Source organism: Arvicanthis niloticus, chromosome 1, assembly GCF_011762505.2.
Source record: "Arvicanthis niloticus isolate mArvNil1 chromosome 1, mArvNil1.pat.X, whole genome shotgun sequence".
Taxonomy (NCBI): domain Eukaryota; kingdom Metazoa; phylum Chordata; class Mammalia; order Rodentia; family Muridae; genus Arvicanthis; species Arvicanthis niloticus.
This window is the reverse complement of record NC_047658.1, coordinates 135,925,392-135,952,246: the sequence shown is the minus strand read 5'-3', so window position 1 is coordinate 135,952,246 and position 26,855 is coordinate 135,925,392. Positions and strand designations below refer to the sequence as shown.

Below are 26,855 nucleotides of genomic sequence, written 5' to 3'. Positions count from 1 at the left end.
CCCCTCTCTCCCCCCTCCCCTCCCCCCCCCTCCCTCCCTCCCTCCCTCCCTCCCTCCCTCCCTCCCTCCCTCCCTTCCTTTGCTTGGTTTGAATGTATTTTCCTCTGGGATGCTCCTCTCACACCCCATTTTTAATTTGTGTTCTGTTTAATCGATGGTGAGAATCCTGCTTTGATGTTCTGTATTTGCTGTGATTAACTTCCCGGTCATTTCTCATTAGCCCACCACAGTGCTAGACAAATATTGTATTCTGTTGAAGAGTCAGGAGCCACTGTCAATTTAGGTATCACTCACCCCTGCTGTGAAAGCCATTGTATGTATGTTCCCTAAATGACAAGGCTGTGATGCAGAAATGACAGACAACTTTATACAGTTGTTAATTATGTCAGCCTAGGAGACCTAATCAGTAAAGGCGGTGGGATGCTGCTTCTGTGGGCTCTGTAGATACATTGCTAGCCAGTGTGTCCACAAGCATCGTGAATTTGAACTTACAACTGGATACTCATAGTCCTAGCCAGCATCATCCCTATGGAAGGTGTGGTGGACCCAAGACTTGGAAAACCTAATTGATTTTTCCAGTATCAGTTTTATAGCTTGTCATTACAAAGGACAGCCATCACCTAACCTAGTGATGTCAGTGTAGATCCAAATACTCAGTGTTTGTCTTTTCATAGACTAAATTGGACATTGCTGGTGATAGTTGCCTTTTTTTGTTGTTGTTTATAGTATGAGCACAAAGCTCAGAGAAGGTCCAAGAAGAGGACTAAGAATGGACTGTAGGCTCCCTGTCACTCTGAGATCTTACAAAGCTTTCCTGTGTTTATAAGCTGCACTAATTCTTTTTGTTTGTTTGTTTGTTTGTTTGTTTTTTTGAGACAGGGTTTCTCTGTGTAGCCATGGCTGTCCTGGAACTCACTCTGTAGACCAGGTTGGCCTCGAACTCAGAAATCCGCTTGCCTCTGCCTCCCAAGTGCTGGGATTAAAGGCGTGTGCCACCACTGCCCAGCTACTACCTACTTTCTTGGTGCCTCTAAATGTGGGTTCAGGGCCAGCAGCTCCTTGGAACTTATATCACTTGTTAGTGATACACACAGTCTGGACCAACAAAACTAGGAAAGGCGTGTGCCACCACCTCCTGGTGCTGCACTAATTCCTATGGAAGATTTGCTAGGGTACATAGGTGACATTTCCTGGTAGCTTAGGACTGATCTTCTTTCTCAGATCCTGCGGGTTTATGACACATATATGTAATATATATTATACAGATTTAGTTATATACATACTTGGTATATGTTCCTGTGTTTCTCCTCATTCGCATCACTTCAGGGATTCCATATTATTAGTTAAAACTTTTTTTAAGTCTTTAGAATAAAATGGCTTAACATGGTCAGCATACCTCATCTCTCTTAGCTTCGTGAGAGCTTATTTTTCCTGATGGTTTCTGAGTTTTTCACTTTGCTTTCATTTGGTTTGAGATTTATCATCTTGCCTTTCACATGCAGTTCCAAATAAACCAGTCACCAGAAATAATGTCGTTAGGATCAGATGAACATATGGACTTGGAGATTGCTCTCAGTGTGGTGACACAGCTTTCTGAGTTCTTTGTCACTTTCTCTTCCACAGGCCTGATGTGTATAGCAGCAGGGGTTATAGGCTAGAATCCTTGGCAACCTTCACGCTTGTTCCACATACTGTTGCAGAAAAACAGACAATTTGTGATGCAGTCTTAGCTTGTGTGTTTTTAAGCCTGTTTTACCAAGTCTTCCAATCAAGCCGAGCACTGTGGACCACATATGAGCTACATGGTGTGGAAATCGAGCCAGCCAGGTCTTTGTCAGTTACTCCCATTTGTACTTTGCTAAGGACCTTACATCACGCCTTTACTGTCACAGAAGGAAACTCACAGATCTGTAGTCATTTTCCTTTTATTAAAATATTTTAGGAGTCTAGTTAATTTTTCTCATACTGTGTATTTAGTCAGTTAATATATAAAAATGCTCTGTGAGCTTTGTAAATAGTGGTTTGTCAGCTACCAAGATCATTGTTTTTATTTTATTTATTGATTCTGTTCTTTGAGATAACATCGTCCTATGTAGTCTAGGTTGGCCTTGAAGTCCTGATTGTCTAGTTTCAGCCTTTGGAATCCTAGGCTGGGATGGCAGGCCTGTGTGCTCAGGCCTGGCTCTTCCTCATGTACTTCTTTCATCAGGAAGTGTTGGAGTACTCAGTTTGTACTTCACACTCTGCTAGGTACTGGGGAGATACAAATCATCCTTTTCATTGAAAGGGCCTGACGTCTCCTCAGGAAGATCCTCACAGTTGCTTCAGAGTGTGGTGCAGGTATTGGAGATGCTTTGCAAAGCAGACCCTTACTACAGAGAGCTCTCACGGGGTAGGACTTAGAACGGTTAGGTCCTCTACAGAGCTTCTTTGAGAGATGTAGAGAGTGACTGACATTTGTTGGAGGTCTTGTTCTTGTTAGGTATCTGAGGTGTCGGGGGCAGGGAGGGCATGCGCTAGTTCTGTGTTCACAGCATTGATTTTAAGTAGACCAGCTTGCTTTCAGAAAAATACGTGACGACTGGCTTGGGAATCTGAGATGCTGAAAAAGCTAAACATGTCCACACAAAGTTATGCTGTGCTGTAAATTAAGCAATGTTCAGCATAGTTTCAGAGAAATGAGATTTGCCTTTCATGATTGGAAAAGTGACCATGTTTCTCTAGGCTGCCATTGAGCCCAATAATGTAATTTCTTCGGCAAAGTACATACAGTTGAACAAGCAACTTTGGCTGGTAGTTACTGCTTAGAAGTCTGAAATGTTCTAAAATGGCCACCACTGTGAGCTCTGTGAGTGTTCTGATGCCCCATAGTTCCTCGACATGGGTGAAAAGCAGGGTCATTTGTGTCTGCTTCGTCTATGGCATCTCCACTGATGTAGCTTGTGCCCAAATATAATTCCTGACTCTCACTGGAGGTAGGGTCAAAAAGCTCTTGACATCTAGCTGCCAGAGCTTTCTGTTGAGCTTTGTCGGAAGAGCCACATGCTGTAAGTGTGCTCAGAAAATAATTGAAATGTGTCCATGGGGAATTAAAATCCAAACTGTTCAGAGGCCACTTGGGAGCTTGCAGAAGGACTTCAGCCCAAATGTAAGGATGTGAGTGAAGCAAGAGACAAATCTAAGTCAAGGGCGGTTGGACACGGGTTCTTGCTGTGTTCTCAGTTGGACACAAGTTCCGGCAGTGTTCGTCATTGGTAAACATCCTGTACCCAACAGCAGCTTCAGATCAATTGCAGTGTTAGCTACCACCTTACACTGTGCCTTTTAGAGCCTAGATGTGTTCTTCACAATATCCCAGGCTTGGCAGAAATAGTGTTCCTGGTTTCCATTTTGTGAAGCTGAGAAGGGGACAGATGAAATAAAACTTCCTCCTTCCTTTACAACAGCTTGACATTTAATAGCTGGGGACAGTAAATGGGTTCATCTAGGGAAGTAACACATTTATGTAAGAAGTTTGGGTGATTAATTTGTTTAAATAAAGCATTCTAGAAAGCCAGCCACAGATGCATGTCAATAAGCCAAACTTCTCAGCTAGCTGATGCCTCTGGGTTGGCATCTGGTACCTTTCCTATGTATCTACATGTTGACCCTTTTGAGGGGGATGAACGTTCTGTCCCAGGGACATAGCTTTAATTTTACTGTTTTTTTTTTTTTTTTTTTTTTTAAAGGCAATAACGTCCTTGGAAAGCAATATGAATTTTCAAGGGGCTAGAGTTACCACAATGACCCACTTTTATATGCAAACAATGAATTGTGACATATTTAGCTTTTTTTGTAAAGGATAAGGACAGGAAAGGAATTGCAAAAATGAACCACTGCAAATGGATGACCTGTTCTCAGCCTGAAGCTGCTTGGATACAAGGATAAGAGCTCCTGGGAAACCCATCTAACAAGTGTGGGTAGCGCCCCAAGGCCTGATGGGTGATTCCAAATGCAGTCCTCCAGTTCACTACGCCTTTATGTATTATAGCTTTGTTCTATTAAGGACTAGTTGTGTGTGTGTGTGTGTGTGTGTGTGTGTGTGTGTGTGTGTGTGTGTGTGATAAAGAGTGAACTCTGTGCTTCTAGCAAGCTAAGTGTGCACTTTACCACGAGGTATACTTTGTGTCCATTTTTTTTTTCATTTTCATACATTTTCTAGTATCATTTGAAATGTATGAGTACTTGCATTGTAAATTGCCTTTTAAAAGTGTCTAATTTGACAGTGTCAGTGAAACTGAACTGTAAAAGTATTAGTAAGTTTCTAACACAAGATTTGTCTTGTAGGATTTTCTTTAAAAAAAGAAAAAAACCATGAGTGTATGTTACCTTCCCAGGTAGATTTTAATTGAACACTAGTGCTGTTCAGAAATGTATGACTTGCAAAATCTACTACAGCATGGTGCACACAGTAGGTGCTTAATAAATACTAATTTGGTTTACCACAAGAAGCATCTATAATTTTTCCCTAGTCCTCAATTTCCCCCCTTTTGTGTGAAAAAAAAACTTTGAAATAAAATGAGGACTATTTATTTTCATTAAAGTACTAGTACTATTTCTAACAATAGCTTTTGTTATTCTAGTAAGCTTTAGCTTTTCTCCTTTGCTTGGTAAAATGTTACTTACCTGGAACTAAAAGCCTGGGATTCTATCGTAGTCCAAGAATTTGTGTTTAGTGGAGAATGTAATTAAGGGAAATACTTAAGGGATTGTTGATACAGTGTTCTCTTAGATCTTAAGCAATCCACATCTTGCTGAAAAAAATTTTTTTTCCTTCCTTCTCTGGCTGCTGCCCCAGGTCCGTTATTTTGCAAGAGTCTCTGGTGTCCACGACTTTGAGTCTGACCGAGAGTCAATCAGCCTTGAGTGTGAAGCAAGAGTGGTCTCAGTGCTACAGGGCTTTCCCTTCACTTCCATCCAACCACAGCTCCCAGAATGCCATGGACCTAGGGGACCTTCTTAGCTTGCCTCCGGGCACGCCGGTGTCTGGCAACAGCGTCTCTAACTCGTTGCCACCCTACCTTTTCGGCATGGAAAATAGCTACTCTCCTTACCCTAGTCCTCGGCACTCAGCAACCAGGTCCCACTCCACCCGCTCCAAGAAGAGAGCACTGTCCTTGTCCCCACTGTCTGACGGCATCGGGATTGACTTCAATACTATCATCCGTACTTCGCCCACATCCTTGGTTGCCTACATCAACGGATCAAGAGCCTCCCCAGCCAACATGTCCCCACAGTCAGAGGTCTATGGGCATTTCCTGGGTGTTCGTGGCAGCTGCATCCCCCAGTCTTGTGCAGTGTCCAGCGGGCAGAAAGGCGTCCTGGTTGCCAGTGGAGGAAATACACTGCCGTGCTACGGAGAGGATGGTACACTGGAGTATGAACGCATGCAGCAGCTGGAGCATGGTGGCCTGCAGCCTGGACCTGTGAACAACATGGTGTTGCAGCCCGGCCTACCGGGCCAGGATGGCCAGACAGCCAACATGCTCAAAACAGAGCGCCTAGAGGAGTTTCCGACCAGTGCCTTGGACCTGCCCTCCGAGCCACCTCTCCCTCTTCCGCCGCCTCAGGGGCCCCCACCCCCATACCATGCCCACCCACACCTTCATCACCCAGAGCTCCTGCCTCACACCCAGTCGCTGTCCCTGGCCCAGGCTGGTCTGGAAGAGGATGGGGAGATGGAAGACTCAGGGGGTAAGCACTGCTGTCGTTGGATAGACTGCAGTGCCCTTTATGACCAGCAGGAGGAACTGGTGAGGCACATCGAGAAGGTCCACATAGACCAACGCAAAGGGGAAGACTTCACGTGCTTCTGGACTGGCTGTCCTAGAAGATACAAGCCTTTCAACGCACGGTATAAACTGCTGATCCACATGAGGGTCCACTCCGGGGAGAAGCCCAACAAGTGTACGGTGAGTTGGAGTTCCCAAGGTCCTGGGCCACCTTTCTTGAAGGTCCAGCTTACGTTCATGCATGCGTTTTATCAAACAGGACCAAGAAGGCAGGTAAGAGTTTCTATTTCTATTTGGATGTGTGGTGGTCAAGGTTCCTCTTAGGTCTCTCGCCATTCCTCTAGCAGGTGCAAGGGGAAGGTTTCTTTGATAACTGGTGGCTGCTGGTTTCTCTCCCATTCTGTCTAGCTCAGGCCCCATGCCACCAAGGTAGTGGAGGCCAGTCTGCTTTAGTCTGGGATTGTGGGAGGGACACAGACCCGGTATTCTCTTGACGACATGGCTGTTCAAGTGCAGGGAACTGAGTTTGTATTTTTTAAACCTCTGGAAATTTAGGTGAGGCATGGGGTCTAGGGGCATGATTGACATTTAAGAAAGGAATTCTCCACTTAGGAATTTGATTCTTGAGACTGTCACAGCATACGCCCTCATGCTAGCACATTGTACCTTCTAGGGTTGTGAGACTCATTAATGATTTACAGCCAGCAAGGAAACACCAAGGGGACACCCCAGGAACAGGGCCTCATGGGGTCTCGCTTAATTTTGAGGAAAGAGGACTTTGTGGCAGAGCGTAAGGCATGAGCTGAGACGATCGTGTGACTTTGGTGTTGAAGCACACCGGTCTGCTGTCTCTCCTGCCTCTCTTTTCTCAACACTGACCCTAGAACTCGGATTTTGTTTCTTGGCAAACCTGACTGTTTTTGAATAATTTGTTTCTTAAATGGTTTCACTACACTTTCACACCTCACAGAAACCCTCAAGCCTTACAGGCAGGACTTCACCCCCAGGATCACAGAGATAGCTTTACACAGTCTGAGAGGGCTCACGGAACTCTTGCAAAAAGAGAGGAGAACATATGTTTTCTATTAGTCTAGGCGGACAGGAATAGTTCTTCAGAGTCAGAACTGTGTGCTCCCTCAATATTGAGAGTTCTGGAGATCAGCGATAAGCCAAAGGATATAAACCAGATTGGAAAGTTTGACTGTGACCCTCCCAGCCAGTGCCATCTCTACAGCAGGCTGTGATGCAAAGCCTGTGGACTGTGTTGATAATTGAGTGTAGATAGGCCGAACTCTGATTCGCGCTGAAGCACGCCATGCAGGTGAGAGCAGGATGCAGGAGTTAGAAACACTTTCACCATGGAATAGGTGTTTTCCAGAGAGCTGTAAGGTTTCTGTTGGAACGAAATTGCATTACTTGTCATTACTTTATTCCCGTGTTGTGATTTTTTTTTCTTAAGGAAAACCTGAAGCTGATGCATTGTGAAAGTGCCAGGTTCTCTGAGTGAAAGGAATAATTACATTCCAGGAGGCCAGCCCTTGCTCTGTTAGTAGGGTTCTGTGTAGAAAATGCCAAAGAGAGACAAGCACTGGAAGGCAGTCCCACTTACTCTGTTTGGAACACAGGGGCCTGTTGCAGGCAGGAGAAACACCCAGGTTCTGAAGGCAAACAGTCCAACCTTTTAGTTCTGACTAACCCAGGCTGAAAATAGTTCATTGGGTTTGGCTTCACTGAAACAAACATTAGTTAGAATTATATTAAACAAATACTTTTTTTGCATTGCAAAATTAATTTTTATGTAAAAGGATTTTCCCATTCTTCAACTCTGGTCCCAGAGTTTTCAAAGACATTAACTTTGCACAGTTGACTTTTGCTAAAGTGCATGATGAATATTAAAAATAGGAATAGCTGAGCGGTGAGCATTTGCAGGCCTGCACCACTGTTCACTGTGCCGTTCAGGATGGACGGGTGAGGTAATTGTGCTCTCTTACTCTATCCTCTCCTCAATGATAAGTGGAACATTTACACAATTTGCACGGTTAATCCAATAGCACAGCAAAACTAGAATCGGAAACCACTCACTTGACGTGTGCAAATCCATTTAGACAAAGCAGCGGTTGTTAGGGGTTACTGATGCTATGATTCCACCATTGGGAGTATATGTTCTTAACAGGAAGGTATCCATTTTTATATCAATGTACACATCATGAATCTTCTGAAGACTGTTAATGTTACTACATGTCATGTGCTTGATATGTGAGACTGTAGACCACTGGCAGTAAGCAGTCTTGCTGTGGAGGCTTTGGTGGATGTCTCAAATTGTAGTCTGTAGACAGGAAGGCATGGCGCTTAAAGGGGATGGACATCTTCAGTGTGCATTCTCCTGCCTTTTGCAAAGGGAATTTTTACAACCTCCTGGGATCCCGGCACACACAGCTTCCAACAGGGGAGAGTTTCATTGCATTGAAATGTGAAGGTAGCTCACTTAAAGCCCACGAACCATGCCAGGTAAATGACCATGCTCTTTTGGAGAAGTGGTCTTCATTTTTTGTGGTGGCTACCAAACTTAGGGGTAGTTTGAATTTTAAGACCCAGTCTGTTTTTTCCTTTTATGTATGTCTAATTTCTATTTCTCCTCTATGGGTGACACTCAGACTTAGTCATTGTTTTCACCTACGGGGATTATTTAACCAAGAAATGGAATGGTGACCGATACGTGTTTGGTGACCATGACTACGGGAAACACAAAGAGCTTCTGGAAATTATGGTAAAAGGAGGGTGTGTCAGGGCTAAGGCCTGTTTTACAGTAAGAGGGTACTGTGGAATCCGCCTCTCACGCCAAGTTACCTTTGCACCATGGGAGAATGCACTTTATCAATCATTGTTCACATTGCAGGGCTGCAGACTAACCTGGAACCTGGGTACAGAGCACAACCAGGGGAAGATTCCGAGTTCATGATTTGGTTCTCTTATGGAAAGAAAAGGATGGGTCCCGTTCTCATCCAAACAGCCCCACCTTTCACCAGATTGTGTTCTGATCGCCTCTATGGAAAGATAAGCCCCCTTCTGTCCTTTTAAGTCCTGGTTGCATGGAATGGACAGTTCTAGACATTGGCAAAGTTTGGGAAGGCAAAAGCCTCAACAGGTGGAGAGGCAGATCTCAGTGAATCAGAACCCAAAATGTAGCCAGGTTGTATTTTAAAGTATCCATGTCCATTCATTGATGGTTGCTAACTAAAGTGGTTTCTAGATGCCCAGCAGTCTATTTCTACCTTCTTGCTTTCAGAGCAGCTCTGTCCTTGGTAAATCAGTTGCACATTCCTAAGTGTCACTAAGCTAAATTTTGTTAAGTCTTCTGAGATGAGGAGGTGTCTGATTTTCAATGTAGAGCAACTCTTTAGAGTTGGAGTTTGTCTCTCCTCCCCCCACCACTTCTGTCTTCCTAATGGGATAACACATAAAGTGTCTCAAACCATCAAAGTATACAGACGGTTCCTAAAGGCTCCCATAGCGGTGGTTCCAGATGAATGTGTCATATGCCTTTTCCCTATGGAGGTCTCTGGGCTGTTGAGCTAAAGGGTGCCCGGTGCCCAGTCGTGTTTTCCAGGAGGGGCTTGGAGAGTATTCTGAATGATGTGGGAAGCTCAGGCCTTGAGTGCTTATGCTGAGATGCAGCCTGTTCCATGAGCAGGGGCCCAGGTTCCGTCGAGGACCAGAACCACCAGCCTCTTTTCCTGCACAATTGAAAGCAGTTGTGCTAGGGGTTAGGGAGTGTTAAGGAGGAATTAGAGGCAATGTGGGTTGCCACTTACGGTTTGCTTATTTTTCCTGGATGAATTTAATCCAATAGCAAAAAAGAATTTGCAAAACTTTTACCCACCCACAAATTTTCATGAAAATGTCACTGACCAAAGACAGTTTTAAATTTTGTATGAATTGACTCATTTCTCCACAGGCATTTTCCCTGGCAAAATTCAGTGTATTTGCTTTGGCTTGAATATTGGGCAGTTTGCTTTTTAAGTAACATTGGATTATGAGCACAAGAAAATAAATACAGAGCTGGGGCCATGTCCCCAATCCTCTTTTTATGGCCTGATGTATGGTCATGGGCCAGCTTTGGCCATAAAAGATATTTTTTGAGGGAAAGTAAATCTCTTGTAAACTTTTTTCTCCCTTCACAACCTTTATTTTGTTATTTTTGATAAGATTTGGCATTGATGTGATTACTATAATTATATGACCAGAGAGGACCTTAGGAGAATGTTATTTAACTGTAATTATTATTTAACACATCAATACCTTTATATAGGCAGCAATGTGTAAATTTGCATAGTACCAAGTATTGATAAGAATAAGGAGAATGGTCTCTCTCTTGCTCGCTCTCTTGGTTCTCTCTCTCTCTGTTATTTTTTTCTAGAAAAATAAATTGGTATAACCATCTTGGAGAGAACTTTGGGAATGCATAGTAAGTTTGAAAATGTATGTATCCAACATAGCCATGCCTAGGTGTCTCCCGTAGAGATTCTTTTACATGGCAGCATGGAAACCTGGGACAAGATACATATTGTATATGTGGTTTTATTTATATAAAAGTGTAATTAACTCTATTTCCACAGACAAGGTAAACCGATTTGCTATGGTTTATTCCTATATAATACTATGAAATACACTCCCCATGGTAAATCTCACAAAATTGAGTAAGATGCTAAGCGCAAAATGTGGTATAATCCAATTTATGTACATTGAAACCCACAAAAGAATTAAAAGGTTTTTCAGATAAATAATTATGTGGTCAAGCAAATTTTATAGGCAGGGTAACCAGCAATCTTAGGGTAGTGGATATTTCTAGAGGGGAAAGAAATATGCAGAAATAGGATGTGTGGATTTGCCTCTTGACTTTCTGAGATGGGGAGTAAAGTATGGGAAAACCTTTAATTTCTGCCTAAGCATCCTGGGGGTGATACAGGTGTGGCGGGGGTGGCTTATGTATTCTCTCACTACTACTTGAAATGTTTTACAGCTTTGTATTTTTATCCTAATACAGTAGGAAATCAATTAGCACACACACCAGTGTTTTCCCACACATACCATTTTTCAGATGAGAACAAAGCTGAAGAAAATTGATTTTTTCCAAGGTTGCTGTTTAGCTGCTCCTCACTTAGGGTCTGTGGGGCATCGTCTCTAGCTTTCCTGACATTCATTCACCTGGAGTGCGTTTCAGAGCCCCAGTACTTGGCCTCCACTCCAGAGTCTGGGATACAATGGGTTTGGGTAGAGTCCTGTGGGTGGTTCTAATGGGTAGTTATGCCTGAGAACCAGGGCTCTCAAAGCTTCTAAGTTCTGACCTTGAGCTCTCTAGAACAGAACCTAACATGTCACTTGAGTTCAAGTGTGGAAAGGCTGTGTTTAGTACTGAGTGTATTCTCATTTACATTATTATCTGATAATGACCAGGGTATACTCATGTTTCTTCGAGTAAAGCACAGAGAGACGAGAGATGAGGGATGAGGGATCAGAGTGATCCAGGGTGGGGGCAGGAGCTTTGAAATGAGTGTCCAGCCTACACTCACAGGTTTTTTGTTCTCTACCAGTAAGATGAGTCTTATCCTGAGCTACAGGCATGTCACTGTCATCTTCTTGCCTTCCTGAGTTAACAGTGACACTGAGAAATTGGTCATATATTTACCATTTTTAAAGAAGAGAATAGATCCTTTCCAAATACTCTGCTCTAAAACAAAACCCCAAAAAACCTATCTTCAAAACAGTTTTGCTATTATGATCATTTCTGAATAGTTGGTGTGTTAAAAAAAAATACTGGATTTTCCTTTTTGTAAAATCTGCCTGATATAATTAAATAAATAAAATTAACATTAATATCCTCTTTGTCTCTTGAGGCTGAAATACCACCAGTAAAACATCTGGTAAAGATCAGAGACTGTAACTTCCAAGTCATTTCCCACAAGGCACCAGTCTGTCAAATATCAGGCACAAACTCAGTGATTTCAAAGAGTACAATCAAATATTGAGATTTTTTTCCAGTGATTTTTACATGAGGGAAGTACGAACATACTTATCTCTGTATATACTTGTTCAACATAGACGTTACTGTAAACTGCAGGTCTGTAAGAAGAGGGAATAGTGAAACCACAGAAGTTACCATCAGATGGGGAATTGACCACCGTCTATATGGCGTCTGTCAAATCAGATTTCACATTCCAAGACTGGAAACCTGCCATTTGGTAGTGGTTAATTTGATTTCTCTGTAGAAAGCATTTAATCCACTTTACCTGGGGAACTAACCTTTGCTCTGAAAATAAATTCATAACAGATCTCAGCAAAGGTTTTGAAGAAAATCATGGTTTAAATTTATTTTTCCAGGATTCTGAGATAATAAAAAATGATAGATAATGAGAGTGTCTCTAAGAGGTTAATATTTGAGGATTCATTTTCATTAAACAAAATCATTAACTACTTGATAGTTAATGTTCCTTTTAGTTCACGTTTATTTTCTGGTTCATCTCTAATTTTATGCCCTGAAATAACATTTTTAAAATTAGAATTATGCAAATCATTCCACAAATGATTAGATTACTGAAGTATATATCAAATCTCTTGAGTTTTGTGCATGTATAGTTTCACACATGTAGTTTTTTCTTAGCTCCTTTAGACTGCAAGAGTGTGGAAAATTTATTCGGCAATTTATTAGAAAGGTCTTTAGTGACCTTTGGAATATTTTTTTAATTACGTCTTTTTTTAGTGGTCATGTTGACATATTTAAGTCCAAATAGAATTTGATCCTGTAGAATAAAAGAACACACACACACACACACACACACACACACACACACACACACACACACACACAGAGAGAGAGAGAGAGAGAGAGAGAGAGAGAGAGAGAGAGAGAGAGAGAGAGATACACACAGACAGACACACATTTAAAAGGCTGTTTGATTTTTTTTTTTTTTTTTTTTTTTTTTTTTTTTTTTGGTCTCTCAGAGATCTGTCCTTCAAGTTCTAGGCCAAAAGACTTGAAAATTTTTATTTCTATGCAGTTAATAGTTCCTGTAGTAATAATTGAGTCAAAGCTTCTAGACCATCATAGGGCAATGGGTGTGTTAACCCTGGACAGTGTATGTGTGTCTGGCAAACCCAGAACCAGGGCCAGACATGCCTGATTTCACATTTAACTACCTGTGGGCAGTCAGGTGGCCTTTTCCTGTATGAATACTATGGAGCCTAAATAGCTATCATTGGTCACAAAGACTTGGGCGAGAAAGTGGAGTGAAGCCTGACTGGCCTTACCTGATAACACAGTGTTTATATCTTATTTTCCTGGGTCATAGACCCAGGGAAACAGGTAGGGAGAACAGCTAATTCATTAAGAGAATTTTAAGGGCGTTTTAAAGATGATTAATTAAAGAAATGACTTAGAAGCTGAAAAATAAAAAGACTGGGCATTGAGCTGAGTAATGGGTCTTGGTCCTATTTCATTGGTATATTCTTGTAAGCCAGGGTATGGAAACCCTGCTTCATGTAACATCTGTACAGACATGTGAACTCCGTGAGTATTCCTCTTCTTACCTGATCACTAAATGCAAATTATGAAGTATACCATACCCTGGAAGTCAGATGCATACATGAGATATTCTCTTATGGAATTCAAAGTCTAGGGAGGACCCACAAGTATATCAAATACAAAGCAGAGGGCTGTGAATGAAACGTTCCTTGGGAAATTGGGAGAGGCTTCCAGCTCTGCATGTAGAGACCCAGCTGACTTTATAAGGAAGGCTGACATCATGACAGGAGAGTCAGTGTCCTGTAGAGAAAGGAAGGAGGCCATTCGAGTGGAGGTGCAGCAATATCCCATTAAAAGAAATGACTCTAAAAAGTTGGATAGATGTAGATACTGGGGAACAGTGGAGTGGAAGGCTGTAAGGACCCCCAAAGGATGTCTAGTGTCCAATTTGGACACTATTAGAATTTGGACAATTAGAAGCCCAGTTAGTATAAATGGAAATCTAGTTACTAACAGCAAAACCCATTGGCACTGTCTTCACTGAGGAAGCAACACTGTTATGGTGCCTGTGAAATGAACCATTGACTCCAGCCCTTTCCACCATCTCTTAGCTTTACAGTTTAAGTCTTTACTACAGTGAGCCTATGGGCTGGGAAAATGGCTTAGTTGGCTAAGCACTTTCTACACATATTTGTGGGGCTAGTGGAGATCCTGAGTACTCACATACACTCCAGGGTGTGGTGGTGTATCTCTCTAATCCAGGTACCCAGAGGAAGTCACAGGGATTCCTGCATCTCATCCTGATCTCCAGATTCAGTGAGCAAGACTCTGTTTTAAAAAATAAGGGAGAATTGAGGAAGATATGCCATGTCTAACTCTGGCCTACACATGCACTCGCACAAATGTGCACAAGCACACCAGCCTCACTTGTGCGTGTACACACTCGATGAATCTGTTGGCAGTGCACACATTTTTTTTTTCTTGCCATGTGAGCAGCTAAGGAGCCACGTGAGTAGGGACACGCAAAAGCATTTCTGTTGTGGACTTTTAAAGATAAACAATTAAAAATCGGGGCAGGCCTGGAGAAGGAGACCAGGACTATTTGATCAATTATGTAAAATGATTAACGTGTGGACAGAGGCCATGTACGTTATCCTGTGCATGAGTAGCTTTCCTTTAGTTAAATATTTCCTTTAATAATCTGTAAAGAGACTGAAGCTCTGTTAAACAAAGCTGTGGCCTGCTGCTCACTATGCTGAGCTCACCAGCCTCTTAGACTGTGCAGACACTGCTGAGCTTCATTTTGGATATTTTTTTTTCAGCTCACACTAATTAATAGGGAACAGAGCTAAATGCTTAAGATGTTTAATGGGAAGGAAAAAAGTAAATCAATTATTCTCGATATGACTCTTTTTTTTTCCTAGTGAGCCTTTCAGGCTCCAGGACCATGGTCGACTACAGCACTCTCTAGATTTCTTCCTGGGGCTGCACTGGCTGCATTTTCCTTCTTGGTTGAGTTACCGAAGGCTAATCCATTTGCCTATGGCGGGTTGCAGGCATTGGGAGTGCTCCCTGTGGGTCATGGGAGTGCTCCCTGTGGGTAATGTGAGTGGTCCTGGATCCTGACTCTTAAAAGTAAGGGCAGCTTCTCGGGCTTATCATTCAGAACAACTTCTGTGTTTTTAGAATGTTTGTTTGATGGCATTTCTTTGGGAACCCAGACTGCTGAGTGTGCCCTCCAGAAGAAATGAGTTCTCCTTGGCCACACCCTCCTCAGTCCATTCCCAGTCAATATGCAGCTTGTCAGCAAAGGGTTAGATGATCCTAACTAGATGAGGGGTTGAGGGAAGTTGTAGAAAGGGGAAATGGAGGACTCCGCTGTATAAAAAAAATCTAAAGTAGAAATGGGTTCTCATTTTCATGCAGGGTGGCTCCCCCTGAGGGAGGCTCTGAGCCATTCTGAGGCCCCCCTTTACCCGGCCCCTTCTTTGTCCTCTGCACATAGTTGACACTTATTTCAGGAAGTAATGGAAAGATAAATCCATGCATAGAACAACAAGTGTCTGAGAAAGTTTCAGAGTGTTGGCCTTCTCAGAGGGAACTGAGTTTTGACAAGGAAGGAAGGACACACTAAACTTCTCCCTTCAGCCTAAAATTCCTCCAGGGAAATGGAGGGGAAAGAAAATGATTGTGCTATGAGCTGTTAGGTTAATTTAATCCTCACAGCACTTCTTAAAAATAACCGGAGGGTCTTGAGACTCAGAATCTGTTAGTCTACTATATACCCGTTTACTGTGCTACCATAGGTCCACCTAGGTCCTACCATAACTCACTAATGTGTAACAGACCTCAACACGTGTGTGTGCGCGCATGCACGTGCACGCGCGCGCACACACACACACACACACACACACACAGAGCATATGAAACTTAGCTGCTAAAAGCATTGAGGTTCATTAGTCTGTTATTTCTACTTGTGTAGATACTTGGCATTTTCCATAATAATGTATTAAAAATAAGTTAAATATTTTGACCTAACTTTTGGAATGAAGAGTTTGTTCTCCTCACCTTCCACAGGGTAGCAGCACCTTGCTTTTTTTCTCTGGGTAAGCTATGAATAAGAATTGGCCAGTTTCCCAGTGTTTTTTTTTTTTTTTTTTTTTTTGACAGTTTCTGAAATCACCTTGTTTAAGAATGAGATGAGGGCTGGGTGTGGTGATGCACGTGTCTGCAATCCTAGTACTTCTGAGGCTGCTGCAGGAGTTTGGGGAGTTTGAGGCCTGCTTGGGATAGGTAATTGGGGAGAGGAGGGAGATTCGTATCGTGCTTAGGCAGTGATTTGGAAAGGCAAAAGTTAAGAGGGGGGAGTATTGTAAAATATATTATGATGATCGCACACTGCTATGGACATTTTCAGATCTCTTGCTTGGCATAATAAAAGCTTACTTGTTTTTTAGGTTATAATATAGGGTTTTTTTTGCAGTTGTACAGTAACTCAGGATCCTTTGGTATGAGTGAGGCAACCCGAGCCCACTACAGAGGAGATTTTAATGATGATTATTAGAAACTGCCTGTCAGATCGATACCTTTCTTCCTTCATATCATTGGGCAGGACTCAGGAGGATGGTGCACAACTGCAAGGAAGGCTGGGAGTGGGGTCTGGCTATGGACACAGGAGAAAACTTGGGAGTATTGATGAAGGTATCAGTTCAGGGAGTCAAAGCACCCCCATTTCCTCTCCCTGTGCAGGCCTTTTCTGACCTCTTGAAGAGAAGAGGTACTTCTGTCATTTTACTCTCGATATCTGAGCTTCCTGTGAGGGCTCTGATCACATCTCATTACACTGTTTGGTTTGTTTGTTTTTTATAAGGGAGTTTTTTTTTTTTTTTTTTTATCAGTGCTAGCCTTGAAAATTTGCCTTTCAATCTGCTAAGTCTTTCTCAGCCCAACCGTCTTTTTCCCCCTTTTTACTTTCCAAAGATTCCATTGGCATACAGTCACCACCGCTGGGAAACTCTCCTTATCTCAAATGGATTACTCAGTTCCCCCACCTTATCCAAATTACACGTTCTGGGTGCATGATTTGTGGTTGATCATCATCTTCTAGCCCCCGAGGCTGTGTGGTGTTTTCCTGTCCCACAGGCACTCACCCTTTAGGAATATCTGTTCATTATCTAGGGCAAGATCACAGATGAATCACCAAGACATTCACCATCGAGCAAAGAAATTTGGGTGTTACAGCTACTTTGCCAAGGCCCTGAAACACAGTATTTCCCATCTGTTCATAAAGTAGCCTATTCGATACAGTCAGTGTGGTCATAAATGTTCTTATGTTCGCTCAACGCTTGTTTTCAGTCATGAACTGGCACATACTCAAGGAAAGAATGGCAGTGCACCTCTATGGGCACTTTTGGTTCATTTCCATCAATATATTCAAACAAAACAAAGTTGCCTGACTCTTTATAATACATCCTTTCAGAGGGTTTAAACTTGCAAAATTATCCCTACAGATGACAAATTGTAAACATCATGCAGAACCACAGCCCTGGTTCAAGGCCTATCAGTGTTCTGCTGACATTCACCCTTCTTAGAAATGTTTAAAGTGTTTTAGGAAAATGGAGCTAGGCAAACAGGCTTATCGGCAATAAAAAAAAATCATTGATTCTAATTAAGAGGCGTCACATATGCAGAAACAAAGCTGCTTTTGTGTGATAGAACGCCGGCCTGCTCTCTCAGATGCATGGAGTGCTTTCCAGTGGCTTTAGATCATCGTGCTGACAAAGTTTCAGGGCCCTGACCTTTTGGCCCATCTCAAGTTATTCAGCTGTACTTGTCGAAACTTGTCTAAGGTGTGAGTGGGAGGTGTGCTGGATACAGTTGCTGTAAAAGTGCAGTAGTAGCAAAACAAGCTCTGCTTCTTAAAGCCTGGAGCGGCATCCTGAATGGAGGCGGGAAGCACTGGTGTTCTTGGGGGCAAAGTCTGAGTGTATTGAAGCTGTTTCCTCCTCGTAGCAAGCATTTCCCATAGCAGCCTAGTGTACTGACCCACTGCTGGTGAGGACTCCAGCGTCTCTGGCTGTCTGGGTCAGCCTGATCCTGTTCCATTGTGTGTTCCTGGAAGGTCGCATTTAGATTGTGACCCTGATTTTATGCTGTGTCCACAGAATGGGGTCTTTATGATGGAACCAGTCAAGGAAGACACTGTACAATCCAAGCAAATAATGGAGAAATCACTCTAATTGCTTACTCAATTGAGGTGTTAAATCAAAATCAACAACTGTGCCACCCGCACTTTTCTTGAATTCAGAACTTAAGAAAAAAATGAATTTCTAGACCATAGGGTCAAGAACATAGATCCCGGTGAATCAATGGGCAATTTCATTCTGAATTAAGAGTACATATTGACCACTTGTGCTGTCGATGATTTATTTTCAAAGAGTTCCATAAAAGGCATTTTTAGTTGGCTGATTGTATATTTCCTCCAAAGATTGCCTTGCTAATTACCATCAGTGAGTAGTAGGGATTGCCAAAAAAAAAAAAAATTTTTTTTTTTCATTGTATCCCAAAGGAATGGTACTGCCAAGTGTCTTGATGGGCTCCTGCTATACTTACCAAACAGCTGTGCCTGGGAGTGAAATTCTGAAGTTGGAGTCTCTCTTGACTGAGATTAGAATAGGCTCAATTGAAGGTGTCTGCAGTGGGGTCCAGTTTCAAACTCATAAATACAGAACTCATGTATTTCTTACACAGAACAAAGCCTTCTACTGACCATCTCTAAACCAACGTTGTTTTGTTTCCTTCTTCACTTCAACAAAATAAAGTGTGATCCACAATTCAAAAGCAGAAGGAAAACACAAAGAAATCTACGATAATAGGGAAAAAGAAAAGCAGAGTACTTGTATAATTGCTTCACTTAAGTCCCTTAAATATTTAAATATCTGGTTTACGTAATGGCGAGTTGTTCCTCTAATTATAGGTGTGCGTGTTCTCTGTGGTCTCAGAAAGTGACCCTTAGATGCAAAACAGATGAAAGACTGTGCTCATTGTCTGTTTCCCTCGTGCATGGAACAAGCATTGCTGCTGGTCACTCACTGAGCAGCGGGGATAGAATAGGCAGAATGGAGCCAACCCCAAGTTCTCTGTCTTGGGGTTGAGCAAGGGTAGTGAGCAACGTAGATATCAAGAGAAGACACTTCCAATTGGAGGGGAGGGATTTTGGCCTGTGTGTTGTAGGTACATGAAGGAGTGGCCTGAAAAGATTGAACAAAGGAAAGAGAAGATGGAGTTAGGGAACTCTGACGACCAGACTGTTTAGGGCCTTGCAGAGCCAGGGAAGATGGCTTTGAGTGGAAGAATGTTAGGATCTCATTTGTCTTGGCATCCCTGAGTGCTGTGTAGAGAGAAGATTGAGGACAAAGGAGTCAAAGTAGGAGTTTAAACCTTCAGGAGTAGGGTTACAGCAGTAGCCTTCTGTCTGATTGCCTTCCTATGTCTAACAGTAAAAGTTGGGAGAAATGTGATCCTATGGCTAGATATGACAGAATTTTCTGAAGGTTGGCTATGGGCTGTTTGAGCTGGAAATAACCAGAGGTGAGTCTCAGCTTTAGCTTATGTGTATGGAAGCCTGGATGTTCCCTTTAACTGACGTGGAGATGGTTCTGATAGAGTTGGAAAGGACACAGTTTGGATTTGGACTTGTTAAGGAGTCATTTGGACATTTAGGTGGTATGTCTGGACTTCAGTAAAGTCTTGGCTGGTATGATGTGGGAGTCACCTTTGTGTAGTTAGCATTTGAAGTTAGGAGATTGGCTGAACTAATTTCGAGGGGATTAAGACGTTCCCTAGAATGAAGTGATAATGAACTTGTCTCTGTTCTGCTTTCTGTAGCAGGCTCTGAAAGAGAAAGGAGTCAGGAGACTCCTTGTAGCTGCTTTGCCTAGGACTGTTGTGTTCCCTAACCCCACCCTGTCTCTGGATACATCTAGGAGAGTTTTGAGGGGTGAATGAGGGGGAAAGAGCTTGTAATGAAGAGGGTATTCTAATTTAGTCTCCCATGGAAATACCTGCCTTTGTGCTTCTAAGCCAGGAGGCTCACAGACAAAGCAAGGGATGCATATGCTAAGAAAAGAAATTCATCATGGTCATCAGCTCTTGGAATTGGAAGGCATATAGCTTAGTTCCTCTAGTAGCACCTACTGTGTAAGCCTACTGAAAAGCCCACCTCACGCTGGCATCAGAATGGCAAGGAATCCACACTCATACACGAGGGTATTTTAAACAGTTTTTTTTTTTTTAAATCTTCCCAAGAGTTAAATCCCAGGATGATGCATTTTAATAAATTAATCTTGGTAAATTTTTTGCTATTGTGTTCTAGAATGGGTGTTCTCAGGTACCTTAACTGGCTACTCTTCCAGGGGGCATACGGATGAGGACCCACGCAGGACTGTCTTACACACTATTATCAGGATCACAGTCTTAAGCATTTAGGAAGGGTTTTCGTGTTGCTTTCACAGAAAAGCCCTGTGGACCTGAGGAAATTATATTAGTTTTAAGATCATCTAATTTTGTTTCTTCTCACTATGGACACAGCTTAATGAAAACCCTTTTGTGTACCATGTGTTGGATTTGTTTACTGTGGAATATGACAGCGAGAGAACAAGACCTTACATTCTCGCTTTTCAGAAGTTTATGATGTGCTTGTGTATGGCAATAAATGTGGCTGGCTCCAGCTGGATGCCTCTTTTGTTTGATTGTTATGTCATGTCTACATCCAAAGAAAGGCTAAAGCTCTTGGTTTCTTTTTATATTTATTTCCCCTTGTGCTGCCTCCCCATCTCCCTCCACCCTCCCAACACCGAATCATTCCTTTGTCTTTTCTCTCTGTGCAGAGCTCTTGAGAGGAGAGCACGGAGGAAAACGGAGGTTGCAGAAGTACTTAAGAGCACTGTTTCCCATTGGGAGCTGTAAAGGAAAGCATGTTCGGTGCTTCCGGATGGTGGCGTGCAGTTTTAAGTTTATATTGAAGGGAGTTTAGGTGTATGTGGGGACTGGTTTACACATTTTCTTTTTTTAGGGTAGGCGATCCGACTAGGTGGGTCAGGGCATCATAACCATAGGACTACTGATTTGGGCATTTAGACTGGTTAATTTTTGCAGGGAAAGGGCTCCCTTGGGTATTAGAGACTGTTTAGCTACATCATTTATATCTGTCCAGTAGATACCCCTCCATACACAACAGATGTCACATAAATATGTATATAGGTGTTTCTATATGCTGGTGTGATGCATGGCCTCCAGTTGAAGGCACTACTTTAGGGAAGACTGAGTCAGACAGATGTATTCATGTAGCCATAGACCTGTTACTTGGAAATCCTCCCCAGTACCTGAGATACAACATACTTGGCTTAAAAAAAATCTCCCATGACTAAAATGATAACTCTCCACTTCCTTGCCTCATTAAGGTCTTTGACCATGTCCTCTACAATATCTGATGGCTAACTGCAGAAAATAATTCTTTATCCTTCCAGGATTGTGGATGGAAGAGACTGTATGCTATTCCAAGCACCCGTTGACAGTGCTGTTTCCTTTTCATAGGAAGTTCTGAAGTCATTGGAGGCTTGGTCCCCTGTCCTAGAGCAATCACCATATCTAGAATTATCCTTTTTTTCTTTCTTTTCTTTTTTGTAGTGTGGGGGATTGAACTCATGATGTTTATGTATTATGCAGGTACATCGCTGCTGAGATTCATCCTCAGGCCTACAATTTGTTTCTGGGGGTACTCGCAAGGTATAAGTAGTACAATATTTGAAAGCCAGCACATTTTATTCTTAGATGACAAACAGTTGTTATCAATTATTATCAGCTTTGAACATTCATGGGGAAACCATAATTTACTGAAAATGTACAGAACTTAGAGACCCAAATTTGCAAGTTTACCGCATGTGTCTGTGATTGCCCTGTCTCTTGGTTCTGGAACTGTAGGAGCCCAGTTCATGCTTTCTTTTGGAGCAACTCAGAAAAAGGTTCCACTTTTTGTGTCCATGGCCATCCTGTGTACATTGAATGGTTTGTTAGTTGGGAAGGGCTCTTTGTTTTATTGTGATCCAACTTTATTCAGAAAAGCTAAACAGGACTTTTCCATCTACCACTGTGTCAAAGCTACCACTTGCAAAATTAAACACGTTAAAAAAAAAAAAAAAAGAAAAACTTCAAGCCGAGTGTAAGCAGTTTAACAAGCAGCTTTTCAGATCACAATCAGAAACGTAGTAGCATAACTATCAGTAGTTAAATTTGTTACACTTGTAATAATAATCCCGAATAAGAATTCCTGACTTCAAGGATTGTTTAGCTGACTTGCTCCACACAGCGGACTCCAGGTAAGACTGGGTTCTGAGACACTCAGTAGTAACTGGGCACGTTGACACACAAGAGCAGCTTCACACAGCTTATACAGGACAATAAACATCCTCTCCTCTCTGTGACAGAAGAGAATTAAGTGACAACAGCTGTATTAGGGCCCTCGCTTTGGACAGGAGAGTTAAACAGTGTTTGTGGCCTGAGACAGACTGTGGGGAAGCTCTGGTCTGCCGGAGATAGTACCATCCTTGTCCTAGGTTTACAGCCCAGCCCCAGGCACACAGTCACCACCTTCCCACAGTAGTGAACGAAGCTGGTGGGAATGTTTGTTTTCATTTTAAAATTCAAGAGCAGCTCTTGGGATATTTTCCCCTCAGGTTACTAGCTAGAAAGTATTGGACTATGAACCGGGACCCAGGGTTGTATTTTTCACCCAGTGTCTTTTTCCAGACAACCTCCCATAAAGTTACAGTAAGGCATATTTACCACATTCTGTATGCAGCTGCTTCTAACATCCCCATTTGTGCTCCCCACCCCACCCCACCCCCAGGCCTAGTATATTGCCTGGATTTAAGGGAAGCATTTATTTTGCATTCCCACTGGTGGTGTGAACTACCGGGCCCTGCAAGGGGCACAGTTCCCAGGACTTGTGGAGCTCCATCCTGGGGAGGCAGCTCCGTTGCCAGTGCTGAGTAAAACGACTCTGTGCCGGAAACTCACAGGACCTGGCCCCACCTCAAACACTATATAACTTTTTACTGCCGCTTATAGGAATAGCTGCGCAGCCCTGCTAAACGCAGAAGAAAGGCTTCCTCCGGCTTTACAACGTTGGCTAAGGGAAGACCTCAGCATTCAGCAGAGTCATTTCATCTTGTTTATAGCAATGGGCCATGGGAGTACGTCCTCTTTTGAGTTAGGTTACTGTAGAAGAATTCGTTTATACCTAAGAAAAACGTTATACATCTTTGAATTGTATTGCTGACTAGTATTAGAAGTGAGATTTTTTAATACTCTCTAATTATGAAGGTATTTGTACACAATATTTTTGTTATTGCGTACATCCATTAAAAATGGAACCAGGACAGAATTCTGTGCTCTACTGTTTCATGTTCCAGAAGGTGTCTGCCTTCCTGCCACAGGTGATTACTGTCATACCTTCAGAATTTATGTAAGAAGCATTTCATTCAGCCCATCAGGGAACAAGGCTGATTAAAACTGAGCAGATGTGAACTGCCGGTGTAAGCCTTGTCTTCTCACACAGCCTCATCTGCTCTGGCCCCGTCTCAGGAACTCTGTTACCAATGTGGACCAGAAAGGGAAGTTACCTAAAATGATACCAAGACTTTTCACCAACCTTATTTCTCCAAAACATCCTTCTGACATTCATAATTTAATTCCTGCAAAATCCAATCTAGAAGACAGAGTGAGCGGTCTGATTGTTTCTACTTTGCAGACTGGTAAACTGAGGCTCGGCAGAATTACGTGAGGAAGTTGCTTAAGTTATGAAATCGTGTGAGTATTTGATGCCGTACTATAAATAATATTACCATTTTCACTCAAAAGTTTGAGGCGTTTAAAGGTGTGAACGAAAATTAGGCTGTTTAAATTCCCAGTGAAGTAAGATTAATACATCCATATAGTCATGACCTCATTCTACATATAGTTTTGTGTATATTTATAGGAAATATTTTATGTCCTACCAAACAAATCAAAACCAATTAAAATTTTAAAAAGGACTTAGAAAGCCAAACTCCGTCATTCGGTGGGATTCTGTTGCTAAGTTGAATTGTGTGTCTTCCAAAAGATACATTGAGGCCCTTATTCCCAATACCTCATAAAGTTACATTTTGGAACACGTTTTTTTTTTTTTTTTTTTTTTTTACCAAATAGAATCCGATCACTAATGTAGCCCTTAATCCAGTACAACATATGTCTTCAAAAAGTAGCAGCCACGGGGATCCAGAGGTAGAAGTTCCCTGGGACAATGAATGACATGGAGAGATGGAGGTTGCTTGATCAAGTGGGGATGAAGGCAGAGAAGTATCTGTCGATCAAAGATGGCCAGAAGCGCTGGTCATGGTGCTTCCCTTTGACTAGCAGCAGCACGGGAACACACTGTTGGAAGCCAGAGGCACAGGACAAGTTTTCCCCGTACAGCTTGTATGTTCACACCTTTAATTTGGGCTTTGATTCTGCAGAGCTGCAACGCAGTAAATTTTCTTATTTTAAGCTCATTCATTGTGTGAAGCTTTGCACAGCACCAGTAGGAAAATAATGCAGTAGTTTCCTTTTCCCCCAGGGAAGACATCCCGAGAGTGGAAGCCTGAAGCACTGTGGACAGTATCAACTATACATGCTATGCTTTTCTCTATTTACGTGTGCCGAGGGTAAATTTAATTTCATGCATTAAGTATAGTAAGGGATTAATGAGGACACACTAAAAGAGGGCAATTAAAAAGGATATAATGTAATGAAAGTCTTATGAATGTTCTCTCGTTCTCAGAAAGAGAACTGTGTCCAAAAGAGAGCTATTGAACTCTCTTTGCCTATTTCACCATGACAGTGTGAGATGAGCCAGTGTCTATCTGATGAAAAAGAGGAAGATGGCGTAAGCACTGTTCCATCATGCTATTGCTAATCCTACAGTGTGTCTGAAGAAGCATCACTGAGCCATGCTCACACCAGTTGACTGTGATTTCTGAGGCTGTGGACCAGGGAGACTGCTCTTTCAGCTTCCTCTGGCCCAGTCTCCTGGCCTCTCCCCAGCCCCTTCAGGTACTGTTTCTGCTTTCACTTTCGCCCCTGTGACAGCAGAAGCAGTATTGCTGGGTTCTGGTCTTAGTCTCAAAGGCAGCAGAAGCCACTGAGATGTTCTTGGAGGAGAAGGAAGTGATCAAACATAGTTAAATGCTGGGTAGTCAGGCAGAACATGCATCTGCCAAACAGTGAAAACAAAACCAGGGCCCAGCACTGGTCCAGCAGATCGATAGCATCCCCCAGGATTTAGCAACATGAACCTTTACCTGTCCCTTTGTACCCCAGATGTCAGGACAGTGTCATCTGCACATCCTTCCTTAGACTGTGGGTCAGAGTAGGATGAACTAGATGTCTACTGGGGTCAAGTTCTGATCTGCAGAACGTCAGGGGTTCAGGTGGTCTTAAAGTGTGTGTTCTGGAAAGTCTGCTCCCACAAACTTGTGGATTAGCACATTCTGACCTGGACATGCTGAGTTTTACATGGGAGTTTTCCAATGCTTTCAGCAATATATGGATGCTAATCTGGGGGACATGAGTGGGTGAGCGTACAGAAAAATGAATTCATGAGGCTGTCTGTAAGTCATGATCCCTGGAATTTTGCATCCCAACTTTGATTGTAACTCTTCAGTATACAAAGCAAATAAAAAGGGTGAAGGTGGCTACTTCAGTGATCGGTGAGAGAGTGTATTTAAATAAATAGAACAGATTGCATTTAGAGCCTTGTTCTACAGCCATGTTGTATAGTTTACTGCTGGAACGAAGGAAGTGCTACAGAGCCTCAGTTCGCATGCAGTTCCTCTCTCGGGAATTCGTTTACTGGGTTTGGCAGCCAGTTGGGCTGTGTGTGGGTTGCTTCGTTCAGGGGTGAGGATTGTTCGACACGGTGATGTGTTACATGTCACACTGCTTATTGATCCTGCTCATGGAGAGTGTTAGTGATGTTCCTTCTCTGTCTTTTATCTTCCATTCCTCCATTCATTATTCCTAGTGAACTCTCCTTGTCCCTGTTAGTCATTCTTGTCACAGAGGGACAGGTCATTAGGAATATCCCAAGGTCAGTGAAATTGCGAGGCTCCGTGTTGCTGCAGAGTTTTAAAGGCAGTCGTTACCCAGATTTGCATAAAGGAGTTAGCATTGGAGTAAAAATGCATTACTGTGTTTTGAGTATGGGGTCCTCCTTAACATCAGTGAGAAACGGAGGGCTGAGAGAATGACATTTGTTTTTATTTTCATGTTTCTGACCTGCAGAAGCTGTTCTTAAATTATTCAGAGTCCTCTTGGGTGGCAGAATCCATGGGCCTTTCAACTGTGGTGCTGAGACCTGGCCTCTCAAGAGTTAGGGACTATTTCTGACATATACACACCAGTAAGGATGGTACAGCAAACACCCAAGTAAGCCACTGGAACAGAAGGGGAGCCCAGGAATGGGCTTTACAGCTTGGGAGTCTGTGTGTCTCCCTTAAGTGAAGAGTAAGCCTGATTGCCATGATTTAGTGTATGCTGTACTCAGGCCCCATTGGGTTCTTGGGACACTGTCCCAATAAAACGCTCATGCTGACCACAGTCAATACACAAAGAGAAAGATCATATTGAAGACATTGATCATGGTTTTCACATTCACCGACAGCCGCATAGTACACACCTATGGCAAATTCTTATGGTGGGTCAAAAAGTCCCACTATAAAGGAGAAGCTAGTGGAGGTGGCCATAAAATAAGCCTCTTCCTTTCTCTGCCTTCTATGGAGTATGAAGGTACTATGGAGTATGGTAGGGAACCAGAACAGAACATCAGGTGAGCTGACTCTTTTTACTCCCGTTAGGGCCGAGGTTTTCCTGGAGACCTGCATTTCCCCTATTCTGTCTTCCAGGATTCTGTCTACTGACCATCTTCACTCAGCAGGCCCACCCACCTCCCAGTTCTGGAAGAACTTTTCTTTGAGTCTCTTAACTTC

At 42.7% G+C, this 26,855-nt stretch overlaps 1 protein-coding gene across 2 annotated transcripts in view; it reads left to right on the top strand.

The window, feature by feature from the left end:
- Glis3 (GLIS family zinc finger 3) overlaps positions 1-26,855 on the top strand; it is a 418,755-nt gene that overhangs the window by 139,638 nt on the left and 252,262 nt on the right. For both annotated transcript variants that reach the window (XM_034519169.2, XM_076918852.1), the window contains one exon: positions 4,838-5,951. In XM_034519169.2, the coding sequence (XP_034375060.1) occupies positions 4,838-5,951 (1,114 nt within the window). The remainder of the gene's footprint in view (positions 1-4,837; positions 5,952-26,855) is intronic.